The sequence below is a fragment of the Coturnix japonica genome, chromosome 37, assembly GCF_054131305.1.
Source record: "Coturnix japonica strain WE chromosome 37, WE-NBRP24, whole genome shotgun sequence".
NCBI lineage: Eukaryota > Metazoa > Chordata > Aves > Galliformes > Phasianidae > Coturnix > Coturnix japonica.
Genome location: NC_140699.1, coordinates 3,756,174 through 3,769,302, shown reverse-complemented (window position 1 = coordinate 3,769,302; position 13,129 = coordinate 3,756,174). Strand labels below are relative to the sequence as shown.

The 13,129-nt window shown below is 54.3% G+C and overlaps 1 protein-coding gene and 1 long non-coding RNA gene across 2 annotated transcripts; both read left to right on the top strand.

Annotated features, from left to right (window-relative positions):
* Nucleotides 1–3,734: 3,734 nt before the first annotated feature.
* Nucleotides 3,735–6,444, top strand: LOC146754968 (uncharacterized). The gene is made up of 10 exons (XM_085526505.1): nt 3,735–3,890; nt 3,971–4,021; nt 4,124–4,246; nt 4,372–4,547; nt 4,674–4,791; nt 4,907–4,993; nt 5,264–5,368; nt 5,501–5,681; nt 5,758–5,864; nt 6,085–6,444. Exons 1-10 carry the CDS (start codon nt 3,735–3,737, stop codon nt 6,442–6,444), a joined length of 1,464 nt encoding a protein of 487 aa, XP_085382631.1.
* A 3,390-nt stretch (nt 6,445–9,834) lies between these two features.
* LOC146754967 (uncharacterized) lies at nt 9,835–12,054 on the top strand. Its single transcript, XR_014938542.1, has 4 exons — nt 9,835–9,946; nt 10,041–10,148; nt 10,456–11,230; nt 11,621–12,054. It is a non-coding gene; the product is annotated as an uncharacterized LOC146754967 (long non-coding RNA).
* The last annotated feature ends 1,075 nt before the right edge of the window (nt 12,055–13,129 follow it).

Sequence of the window (13,129 nt, the reverse complement as noted above, 5' to 3'; positions counted from 1 at the left end):
CCCCCTCACAGATGCACTGACAACTTCCAGCATCATCCATTGAGACGCTGTGAATTTTCAGGGTGTGTTTCTTCCCCACAATGTGCAGTTCATAATTTTCACTGGCCTTGAGCTCCTTCCCATCCTTCATCCACCCCACAGTAGCGCCTGTGTCTGAAAGCTCAGCCTGCAGTTTGGCTTCCTCATGCAGCCGAGCGGAGATCTTTTCTACATCTTTGCTCTTATTGGTAAATCTCACTGCAGCACCTGTCAGGAGCAAAGGCCTAGTTATTTCAATTGATATCAGGCTAACGTGGTCAATGCTTCCTGCAACATCTATGAAAAAGTATCACCTTCTGTTCCTGCACTCATCATTGTGTCACTGCTGAGCTATTCAAGTTATTTCATTTGGTCTTCTTGCCGGATTTACTAAGTAAAAATCAACCAAACATCTCCTTCTACTGATTAAGAATGCTCTAAACATGCTTCTGCAGAGGTTTCCACCCAATGACAAACAGGTCCTCCCATAATGAATGTTTATTTGTTCTATTTGGTCATGCAAAGCTGATTGATAGAGATATTAATGGAATGATTGCTCCCCTACTTCTAAACTATTCCAGTGCAATCAGAAAGGCTGTCTGAACCTGGAGCTGAAAGTACTGCTCTATGGTGATGCAGTGGTAAACCTGCTGACTGAATGCACTGGCCAATACCTGTGAACTGCAGACATTCATCAGCTGGCATGAAGCAATCTGGTTCAGATACCAAGCAGCTGGGTAGATTGGCTTACCCTACACTCAGTGCTATCATGTTTAGGTCATTACCAGGATTCACGTCAGTCCATGGGATGCAATTTCAGGTATTTGGTACAGGCAATGAATGCCTGCAGCCCCAGTTCTAATCAACAGATCACAGCAACTATGCCTTGACTGTAAGATGAAAGGAGAAGGATCAAAGCAAATACCTCTCACTCTCATCTTGCTGCTGACATCAACATTTTCGGCAACAAATTTCACTTCTGCTCCATCATCGTTCTTGGTGACGTTCTTTATCATTAGGCTGTGAGTAGTTTGGGTTCTCTTGATGATGCAGGTCTCAGTTTCTTGTAAGACTTTACCATAGAGGTACCAAGTGCTGCAACACGTTGTTATAAGGTCAATAGTAAACATGGCATCCCCTCCAGGTACAGCTTCCCCAGTTGTTAGGGGGGATTTCACAGCCAGGACTGGTTCTGAGGAAGAACAACATGTATGTCTTAATGCTCTTCGGAGGGGACCATGCCAGCGTCACTGACGTTTATGTTTTATTTTTCACCACGGGGTCAGCTGGGGGCTGGGTGGGAGGTTTTCTGGGAGCTGAACAGAAAGAAATACAGAAATATTAGCATAAGGTCATTTAGGCTGGAAAAGGCCTTCAAGATCAGCAGACTCAACTTTCAGCATGACCTACTGAGTCCCACCATTAACTACTGTGGTACCTGAGGACATACATGACAAGCTTATTCCTGCAGGTATTTGCATAGTGAATATATTCACCCTCTGGCTGATTCTGAACATTTTAGAGGTTAAAATCCCATCAGACTTTTTCACCGTGTGCAGCCACTGATACAGGCAGGAGGCTGGGAATTACCTGATGGGCTCTAGTTACAGACTACTGACACAGTAAAGGATTGAGTTCATTTCATTTTGGCCATCAGAAAGTTTGGTGTCTGGTTTAAGTCATCCATCTAGACTCCAATTATAATCATATGGAGAACAGCGCATTTAGGAGAACTCATCTCATCTTAATAAACCTGAATGAAATCACAGAATCATAGGATCACGGGAGGGCTTGGGTTGGAAGAAACCTTCAAGATCATCCAGTTCTAAACACCCTGCCATGGGCTGGCTGCCCACTAACCAGCTCAGGCTGCCCATCACCCATCCAACCTCGCCTTCAACACCAAGGACAGGCATCCACAGCTTCTCTGGGCAGCCTGAAATGGAAGCAATGAGCCACATGTTGAAGATACTCAAACATTCATGACTGTAGAGAGAGCCAAATACTCCATACATATTGCCTGCCTGGTCAGTGGTATTAAAATGCCAACAACAGACTCATCCAGCTCATTGAAAATGGTGTGAACATGGCGTACAGTATTCTTCCAGCAGCTAGTTAGATCTGCAAAGAGCAAAGACAGGAAATCTCAATGCCATACAATTTTCCCTCATAACATAAATAGAAACGTAACTGTTTTGGGGTGCACTGTTACCAGCCTGTCAGTTGCTGTTGGTCAGTGCTAGATGCCAAAGGTCCCACTAACATAGCATGAATCCGAAAGCTAGACGCTGGAATCAGGTCTCCTGACCTTACCATCAGAAATCGAGATGTCATATTTTGCTCAGAGGTGCCTGCTTGTAGGAGGGACAGCTTCCGAGCTTTTTCTGCTCCAGGAACCAGCTCGAGCTTCAGAATTTAAACAGCAGTGAGAAATTAAACTGAGCTTTGTCACCTCCATCAAACAGAAGGAGTGGTTGGGTGGTACAGCTTTCCAAATCACTTAGAAACTGTCACAACAATCAGATGCCTACCTTTTCTTTTTGAACTTGTTAATACATAGAGCTTAATAGCATCAGAATGCCCCAAGCACTTCAGATAACACGACAGCTGTAAACCCTTCTTTAAGGATTCCTTTGTTTAACCACTGAGTAACTGTAATTCAGTGGTGCTGGTGGGAGAAGGGAAGTCCTAATCTTCCCAGATGGTGAATAGAGTTGATGTTCACATGCAGACTGGTGCTGCAGCACAGCCAGAAACCACTCATTTGGGAAACACAGCACCAAGAAAATAATGGGAATAGCTTCATAAAATCAGGCAGCTTCACCCAAATTTCATGTCAGGTCCATTATTCTTCCTATTTTCAGGAAGAAAGGTTTTCCCTTATTCTTGTAGTTTTATTTTCTTTTCCTTTCATGCAAGCAGCTTTGTAGCTTACAAATTGTTTTCTAATCACCTCCTGGTGTGGACAAATCACACAGGTTTGACTCCATGTTTTACATAGTTACTATTTTAGTTACCATTTGTTCCAGTATGGAACTGTACAGTCATAGAATGGCGTGGGTTGAAAAGCATCTCAAAGATCATCCAGTTCCAACCCCCTGCTATGTGCAGGGTCGCCAACCACCAGACCAGGCTGCCCAGAGCCACATCCAGCCTGCCTTTGAATGCCTGCAGGGATGGAGCACTGCAGGGCTGGGCTGAGGGCACAGCCCTTCCACTGCAGGGTCACTGGGGAGCCCTGAACGAGGGCCAGGACTGGGGGCCTGGATGGGGTGCTTGGGCTCTGCACACCAAGCAGGGCACACTGCACCATCCCATCCCATCCCATCCCATCCCATCCCATCCCATCCCATCCCATCCCATCCCATCCCATCTAGCTCAGCAACAGCTAGAAACACTGCTGCGTTACCAACACTGTTTTTCTCCTAAAGCCGAAACAGAGCACCAGATGCCAAGAAGGGAAAATCAACTCCGTCCCAATGGAGACCAGAACATGGTTTAATTTGACAGGGGGGGATGCGGGGATGGACTGAAGAAGGACTCCCGGATCCCAACACTGCAGCTATGGCAAACACACACAGTGAATACAAGGGCTCCTTCCAGACCAAACCTGTCCAAGGACAGGGACGGCTGTGGGGCTCTGGGGCGAGCCCAGGGCAAGGGAGGGGTTCTATGTGGAGGCGGATGGAATGGGGTGAGATCACAGCCCCGTTACAATGGGCTTTGACCACCAGGAGGCAGAGCTGGAACACGAGGCTCATTCGCCGCTGTTCCTCGCTGCGAGATGGAGCAGAGACCCCCACTCCGAGTTCGAGAGGCTTGGCCAGAGAGGCGCGGAGCATCCCGCACCCCCACGGCCCCGCAGGGGCCCGGCGAGGTGCATGGGGTGCAGCCCCAGCAGGGGCCCGTGGGCTCAGCTGAGGATCCTTTTGCCTCCATCGTGTCACCTCAGGACGAGGATCCCCTGAGCTACATCGACGCCTGCTGTGCATGCAGACCGCAGGTAGTGTGCACTCTGTGCTTCCATGGCTGCCCCTGCCCGGCTGTGCCCAGAGGGTGCCGGGGTCCCCCAATGCCAACCCCTGTAACTCCCCTCCTGTCTCAGACACAGGAACAGAAGCTGCGCTTTCTGGCCTGCGTCCGCACTGCCTGCACAGCTGCCATCACGGACAGCGTGGTCCACAGCCAGCTGTGTGACTACATGCTGAAGGTGGTGCTGTGCATTGAGGTAATGGAGCACTGCAGGGCTGGGCTGAGGGCACAGCCCTTCCACTGCAGGATCACTGGGGAGCCCTGAACAAGGGCCAGGACTGGGGGCCTGGATGGGGTGCTTGGGCTCTGCACACCAAGCAGGGCACACTGCACCATCCCATCCCATCCCATCCCATCCCATCCCATCCCATCCCATCCCATCCCATCCCATCCCATCCCATCCCGCTGTGCCCACAGGCGCTGCTGCAGGAGGAGCCCGCCGAGCACCTGGACACGGAGCTCCGGCAGCAGGCCATGAGCACCATCGCCGCCATGAGGTACTGCCCCAGCACGGCTTTGCCAGCGTGGAGGCATCGGTCCCAGCCGGGGCCCTGAGCGGGTCAGGCTGCAGGGCACAGGGTGCTGAGCAAAGCATCACACCTCTGTCCTCTCTCCCCTCGCAGTGGAGCATGGCTGCTTCCAGAGGAGAAGAACGGTCTCCTGCGTGCCTGCCTCGGCAGCGTCCTCCACCTCCCTTGCTACGAGGACGACGCGGACCTGGATGCGGCACTCTACGTGGAGGTGCGCATCAGCTGAGCCCTGGGGACGCTTCCTGGGCACCAGCACCCGGGATGCCCCTCTGCTGCCAGCAGGACGCAGCAGGGCAGGCCGCCCTGACCCCTGTCCTCCTTTGCAGACCATGGAAGCCCTGCACCACCTGCTGCAGGTGCTGGTGAGCAGCGCTGGCCGCTTTGTCCTCGTGGAGCTGCAGAACATCATGGAGGTTCGGATGTGGCAACGCTGGGGTTTGCGGAGATGGTTCAAGGCCACAAAGGAGGGATCCACACGAGGTCCCCCCAGGGCCTGCTGCGGGCAGGGGGTGCTGGCCCAAAACTAGCCCGTGTGGTGTTAGAGGGATGGGTGGGGAGCAGCGGGAAGATGGCAGGGCTGCAGCAGGACAGGGACGCAACCACCCACCCCGCTGCAGCTGGGGAGCAAGGGGAAGGACGAGTGCCCCGTGCTGTGGGCACAACAGCAACTTTTCTCTCCACAGCTCCTGCTGCCCTTCACCACGTGCCAGCTGGCGGCCGTGGAGGAGAGGGCTGTGGTGTGCATTGCCAGGCTGCTCGCCTTCAGCAACACCTGCGTCTTGCCTGAGGTAGGGAGTCCCGGCACGCTCAGCTCTGGGACCACATCCTGGCTCCCCAGCCAGAGCCCACCTGTGTCCAGGCTTGCACAGAGCCTGGGCTGGGCCCTGCTGCCCACTCAGCCGTGCTGCCTCTCTCCCCAGCTGTGCACCTGCTTCGTTGGAACCGCGGTGTTCCAGCACAAGTACCAGGAGAACCAACGCTTCCCCGTGCTGGGAAAGCTGGTCGGACACCTCATCCTGTCCTGCACTTCCACGGATGACAGGACCAGAGATGAGGCGATTAATGCTGTTCATCAGCTTTTCATCTTCATCGCTGCCCCAAGTGAGAGGAGTTGTGTTGGGCTAGGTCCCTCCAGATGCCCAGACCCCTCACTGACACCGTGTGTGCTCCTGTCCAGGACTGCCATGGCAACCGGAGGAGCGCACAGTACCACAGCTCTGGGACAGCCAAACTTCGCTCCACCAGGAGGTTTCCCGTGAGGACAGAGCCAGAAATATCTTCGAGGTACAAAGAGCAAACCCTGAGCCCACAGGAGAACCCAGGCCTGCAGTGTCAGGAAGAGTGCACGCACTGTCCCCTAGCAGCCCTGGTGCCTTTGGGGCCCTCACGCTTCATATCCCTGGCATCACCCAGCACAGCCTCTGCTCCCAGTTCTCCTGGGACACCTGCACAGCTGAGCAGCCAAGCAGAGGATAAGTCATCCCTCCTCTCCTCCCTCCCACAGGTCCTTCTGAAATACCTCCTGTACCCTGAAAAGGTCAACATTTTACTCACAGCCATTGAGAGCATGAAAGCACCGAGCCTCCACAGCACCCAGCTGGCTGCCCACATGGTGGATGTGCTCGCAGGAGAGGCTCGCTTCCCTCCACAGCAGGTGGGAACCTGCTGCTGCCTCCGCTCCAGCCCTGGGGGCTCTGCTCCATCCCTGGCACTGCGCTTGGCCGGCAGGCAGCAGTGGGGATGGCAGCAGGGCCCTGCTCTGGTGCCATCCCATTCTCACCCATGCTCCCCCCCTCCAGGTGCAAAAGATTGTGAAGGCAATCCACAGCAGCCTGCCTTCCATCAAAGCCAAGCCAGCTCTTGAAAGCCTGAGCAGGGCCTTGCTTGTGCTGGCCAGCAAATTCCCAAAGGAGATGGTCAGCAGCCTGCTGGTCTGCTCTCTCACCTGCTCCAGGTATGGGGCCACAGCCCTCAGGGCTCCTCTCCCCCCCCCTCCCCACCCCACGGCCGTCAGCCAGGCAGGAGCAGCCACGCTGACAGCCCTGGGGACCTGCAGAGTTGCTGTCACCATGTGGAGGGAAATGCTCTCGGAGTCTTCAACCGTGAAGACGGTGCTGCAGGAGGTGTTCCAAGTGCTCATAAACCACACTCTGCAGCACACCTCCCCATTCATCAAGGAGAGGCCACGTGTCCTTGCCCTGGCCGTGAGTTCCTCATTCACCCAGCTGAACCCCAGCTGAGTCCCCACTCCCCTTCCCTGTCCACCCCCGAGCCTTCTTCCTGCCCTGGGATGCATCCATAGACCGGCCTGGGGCTCTGGGGGTCTCCCTCCCCTTCCCTCCCTTTCTCCATCCCTACACTTCTAAAGACGGGATGGAAACCCAGGGGACAGGGCAAGAATCATATCCGGGTGCTTTCTGCAGGCAGCAAGGATCCTACCAGAGATACTCCAGCTGCCTCTGGTCCTCAAGGAGGCTGAAGCCATCTTCCCCCAGCTCTTCCCAGCCCTTCTCCTGCAAGTGTCCTTCACCACGGAGCTGACGCTGCAGGAGGTGGAAATCTTCTGGGAGGGGCAACAGCAGCACCAGCTCACTCCCATCAGGTGCCACATCCCCGTCCCCCTGCTGCACCCAGGGACCCGGTGCTGGGGCTCCTGATGTGACTCGCACCCTTCTCCACCTGCAGGTCCGCGGTGCAGTCCTTGAAGGTGCTGCTCTGCAGCGTGGGCCTCCAGAAGCAGATGGAGGCCATCCAGGAGCAGGGGGGCTGGGACGCGCTTCTCAGCACTGTGACCCACCTCCAGGGTGTGCAGGTGGTGGCCAGGTGGGAGCCCTTCCTTGTGGTGTCACGGGGGTCCCCAGTTCTCAGCCAAACTGCAGCCACAGCACCAGAGCCTGTGGCCCCTGCAGCAGTGGCAAGAGGGCTGCACAGCCAGAGCTGCGTCTGCCTGGTTCAGGGCTCACGGTGCCTTCTTATCCCTGCAGGGTGATGAGGGAACTGCCTGCTGCTCTGCGTGACCCCATCTTCCAGCAGCTGGTTGAGCTGCTCAGCACCAACTTCTACTCCTGGGATATGGTGGCCATGGTCTTCCTCATTGAGGTGAGCAACAGCTGCAGAAGCAGAGAACACTGGAGGCTGCAAGGCCACTGGCAGCACGAGCCCTGCTGCCTCCCTCGGGGCCTGCTGTCTTTCCCCAAGCTGACTGTTAGATCCAGCACTAAGAGCCACGTGTGTTGTTGCAGATGCTGGAATGCATGGACCTCAGCAAAGAGCTGCACCGCATCATAGGAATCTTTGCCCACTATCTGCAGAGCAAGAGGGTGGGCATGCAGCAGCTGGTGCTCAGGGGCATCCTGCAGCTCAGCAAGAGGCAGGACACGGTGAGCAGGGGTGGCCAGGAATGCCACAGGTTGGGCTGGGCCTGCCATGGGGCTGTAGCGGGGCCATGTACAACTCGGCAACTCTTCAGGCAGTGAGGAGCTGGTGCGCTCTGCCCACCCCATCACTGCCTGCTATTCAGGGCTGGTACTGGAGTAGCCTTGCCCTCATTACGCTTGCTGCCGTACCTAAAGGATGGGGTGTTTTTCCCCACAGGCAAGGACAATGATCATCTTCCTGCCGTGCATCATGGAGCAGCTGCAGGATGCAGATAGTGACATCCGTGCCACGGCCCTACCAATATTCAGCAACCTGCTGCACCTCCTGAAGGAGGTTAAGCTCAGCGTCATGGCTCTGGAGCTGGCCGGCAAGCTCCCAGCTCTGCTTAACGATGTAAGGATGATAGGGAGTCCAGCACACGAGGGATGTGGCTGCCAGCCCAGCGTGCCCATGCCTGCTGCCTTGTGACAGCGCACCAGGGGACTTTCCTGGCCGCTCACCAGGTTCAGGCACTGCGTGGTCCTGGGCAGACTTTCCGCTGGGCAGAGCTTGCACACTTTGGAGCAGTTCTGAGGGCATCCTCAAGATCTGCATCCTCTCAGCTCGGAGATTTTGCCCCCACTTCACTGGTGGTGCTGTCCCTGCTTGCCATGGACTTGGAGCTGCTGACACAGATGTCCTTCCTTCCTCCTCCACAGGAGTCCGGCACGGTGCGTCAGCTCTCCATCGACTTCTTCCTCAAAACGCTGAGCTTTGTGGAGGGCCAAGAAAAGAAGAAGATGCAGAAGACGGTGTGCAGGAACCTGGTCCTGCTGTATCTACACCTGCACGATGAGGAAGAGAACGTGTCCAAGGTGGGAATCAGGTTCATCTGGGGGAGGGTGATGCTGCTCCCGTGGTGCCCCCCATACATCAAGAGTACTGCAGCCCACAGCAGCATCAGCCCCTGCTGCTGCATCCTCCCTGCAGAGGGGCTCTGGGGACACGGGCTCTGCGGCTGCTCGGGCTGCGGTGCTATCTCAGCTCTTTGGCAGGCCTCCCAGAAAGCCCTCCTTGGTGCTGCACGGTTCCTGCGCTGGAGGAAGCTGGAGCACCTGGTGCAGACAGAGCAGTTCTGGCAGATCAGCGACTGCATGGTGTGTATGCGCAACAGTATGCCCATTCCCACACCCCAGGACAGGGTCGGGACCAGCCTGCACTGACCTCACATTCTTCCCTCTTCAGCTGACCAAGAGGAGGAGACAGAGTGCAGCGCAGGACTACCTGGGCGACTGCCTGCTCTACCTGCAGAGCCTGCAGGAAACCCTGCGACTGGAGGCCGTGAGGTTCATCGGTGAGCCACGAGGCTGAGCTTCCCCCATCCCCGGCCCTCCATGCTGCACCCACGGAACAGCGGGGGTCGCTGACGGGGCTTTGTGTTCGCAGGGCTCTTAGGGCGGCACATGAGGGATGAGCAGCGGGCTGACAGAGAGCACATCTACCAAAGTAAGCCAGGGAGTGGGATGTTGGGGCAGCCAGCAGGTGACATGCCTGTCCCTCGCTCCCTCCTGCCAGAGGGGAGAGCTGGGTCATCATGCCTCTCTGTTCCTCTTATCGCAGGCCTTCAGGGAATGAAGCATGACCCCAGTCCAGCTGTCGCTTCCTTGGCCCTTCAGACGCTGAAGATCCTGAAGGAAACGAGGCCACATCCACAAGGAGCCATTGGGCAGCTCTCCACCAGGCTCCGTGGCACATGGAGGAGGTGGCGCTCCTCCCGGGCAGACAGCTGAGCGCCCTGCAAAGCTCCCAGCATCTCCTGCCTGCTGCTCAGCCCCACTCCTCGGGCACATCACTTCCCTTTGCCGTGCCGCTCCTCACCCTGCGCTGCCATCTCCTTCAGCACCATTACCTCTCTGTGGGAAATGGGAAAACAGGAGATCAGCACTGCCCTGAGAGGAATGGGACGTGCAGTGCTCCCTGCCGCTGCCACACGCTTCCCACCACTGCCAGTAAGCACCAGCTGCTTTTCTTCCTTTCATGTGTTAAATGGACCAACACATGTGTTGTCATCAGTTCACCCCTCCGTGTGTTTTCTTGGTTCAGATTGCTCAGCAAAGTGAACATCGCAGGGAGCCTCTGCAAGGCTGAACAGAACTGATGAGCTGCAGAAGCTGCTGTGAAGGATGAGGAGAACGGCTCAAAATGAAACAAGTGAGTGTTGTAGGAAACACCTGGAAGAGTTTGGATGGAATCTTCAATGAGCGTCAGAGAAAGGGAAGTTGACGAAGCAAAGCAGCCATTTTTAAAAGCACTCTGGGGATGATCTAAAGAAAAAGAGACTAGAATCTCAGGCTCCCACAGCAGGGAGACTGCCAGGGGGGTACGCAGGAATGAGATTTTGCTGTTACAGACAGCTCTGTTTTACAGCAATTCAGTCTTCAGTAGCAGTGGGAAAAAATATCCAGTGGTAGGAGTTGTTAAAAAAGTTTTTCCCCTCTTTTTCTCCCCACTGCACAAGGTGCCCAACTAGAAGAAATACGGAAGACAGCAAAGGTAGCCAAAGAAGTGGAACTGCTTCCGTTCAGAGGAACAACTGAATGTGTCGAAGCTGTGCGATGAAGATCCTAAAAGATGGTAGAAGCTGAGGGAGAGGCCGACAGGAAACAAGTGTTCAGTAGCTTTCACAACACAAGAGCTACGGGATATCAAATGAAATTGCAACCAGTAATTGCACCGGAGAATGCACTGCCTCGGGATATGAAAGTTTACAAGGTTCAGAGATGAAGCAGAACACGAGGCAAGAAGAAAATGTGAGCACATGCTTATCCTGTTGGTCAGTGCATTCCCAGGCACCTGCTTGCACACCATCATAAAGAGGCTTGAGGATTGGGAAACAGTGAGAATTACACCAGACCAAACATGGACGCCACAGCCCACTTCACAACACGTGGGAACTGCGTCCTGTAACAAGGCCCTTTGGTCTACACCCGGTACCATCTGGGTGTGATGAGGATGCCCTCACGTATGCAGAATGAGGAAGATACAGTAATGGACCAGAGTACCAAAGTAAGCTGGTAATGAGACAGATAGCAGCTAGTCATAACAGGAACTTCTTTTGCTTGTGCTGCAGATGTGCTGCTCGAGCCCCCGGACGTCACTTTGCCTCCTCTGCAGCCGGAGGCAGGAACAGAGCCCAGCGCTGCCCCAGCGCCCACGGAATGGACGGCGGCTGTTGGACAGACGGACCAGAAGACAGACAGGGAGAAGAGGATGCGTCTCCTGCGCAGAGCAAGGTACAGCTGTGCAGAAAGGCAAAAGCTCGCTTGATCTTGATTTTCAGTACGAATACAGACACTGAAAGCGGGGCCTCACCATCCTTCCAACTTTCTGGGATTATGAGGCCTGCTGGCTGGAGGGCCGTTCCCAGCAGATGAGCCCGGGCAGCGGAGGATGGCCAGAAACGCTCCGCATTTTCTTTTCTTGCCAAGGGCACTTCTCAGCTGGGAACACCAGCGGGGTTTTTAGATTCCCAAAATGCTCAACCGCAGCTGGAGGCTGAAACTGAACGACAGACTTTTCCAGAGCCGCCTTTCACTTTCTTGATATAAAATCTCATTTCTCTTGTTATCATTTCCTTTCTTGACTTGGCAGCAGCTGACTCTTCTCCTTTGCATTTGGTTTAGTTACTCTGCTCCCACAACCTCAGCACGGACAATGCCCGCCTGACCCAGGATGAGAAAGGAAGAACTGGATGGAAGAGGAGAGCACAGCTGGCACTGCCCGTCTGAAGCAGCACGTGGGAGAAGAGCCTGGGCAGGCAGAAGACACACAGGAAGCGCAGGGACATCAGTGACCTCCAAATGTCTGACAGACAGTAGTGTTAGTGGTGAAAATCACTGTGAACAATCCCTTCATAGAATCACAGGGTTGGAAAGGACCTTTCAGATCATCTAGTCCAACCGTCCTCCCTTTACCCTACCTACAGAAAACCCCTAAACCATATCTCCTAGCTCCCTATCTATATCGTCCATATCCTCCTTATCTGCTGTTATTTAAAACTATGTGAACTCACAGACTGCTACTTCTGAAAATAAATGTAGGAATCACAAACGTTGCCCACTTGTCTGGTTTGTTCTTTTTTAAGGTGAAATCCCTGACTGATGTTAAAGTTTGTGTTGTACAAGCGAGTAGAAAGTGATGTTCAAGCAGTTGCTTACCAGCTTTTGTGACTGATGAGCTCCAGATTCTCGGTCACAAGGAGCAAAAGGCAGAATAATGTCTGCAGGACGTGCTGAGCAGTTTGCAAGGAATGAGCATAGAAACCCAGAGGACTCTCAACACAATGCTCTCATCCTCTCTCATCCTCCTGGGTCTCCTTCTGGTGGAAGCCCTTTGGCCTACACCCAGTACCAACAGGACGTGATGAGGGTGCCCTCATGTATGCAAAGGGAGGAATATATGGTAATGGACCAGAATACCAAAGTAAACAAAAACCCTGACAGGTAGGACCCGGAAAGAGTAGAACTGGTTGGCTTACGGCTCAGCTTTCATTTTATTTGGATTTTCCATTAGAATATTTCTAGTATTTCTACACTTTGGCTTTCCTGAGATAATTTGCCCATCACCCAATTCTCATTTAGATGCTCCTGGCTGTACAGCTCAGAGGTGTAGAGCTGACAGGTAAACATAGGTTAACTAGCTGTGTCGTACAAAAGACTATCGTGATAGAAAGAGAAAGGGAAAAGGCTCATCGATGGTGAAGGTTCGCAGAAAACTCCACAAAGGAGCTGATCCCCAAAGAGATGCTGCCTTAGTGCTGGTCGGCCCTTAAATGGGACCTGGGAGGGGGTTTTCCATTAACCCTAGGTCGTTAGCTCAGGCAGTTCAAATTCAGGCAGTACAACAGCAGCGGCAGCTCGGCTCAGCAAAGCCTCCTAAAGATCCAGTGGACAATTGGTATCTAACCGTTAAGAACTGCTCGCTTCAAGGAGATCTTATCTTTCAACCATTAGAGGGGGGAGCGCTGCTTGTAGGCCCCGAGGGCCGGGATCCTGCGGGCCGGCCCACCTGGGAGCCTTTGGATTGGCAGCTTGTTAAGGAGTGAAGATCGGTAACGGCCACGTCAGGCTTGGCAAGTCCCGCCTGCCGAGCTCTATTGGCCATGATACAGATGGAGCTCAGCACCCCCTTTG

What these genes read in the sequence shown, in the direction of transcription:
- LOC146754968 (XM_085526505.1), top strand. Translation starts at nt 3,735, where the DNA reads ATGGGCTTTGACCACCAGGAGGCAGAGCTGGAACACGAGGCTCATTCG. An exon ending in GCTGTGCATGCAGACCGCAG is followed by an intron (nt 4,022 to 4,123) that starts GTAGTGTGCACT and finishes CTCCTGTCTCAG; the next exon opens with ACACAGGAACAGAAGCTGCG. An exon ending in ACACCTGCGTCTTGCCTGAG is followed by an intron (nt 5,369 to 5,500) that starts GTAGGGAGTCCC and finishes CTCTCTCCCCAG; the next exon opens with CTGTGCACCTGCTTCGTTGG.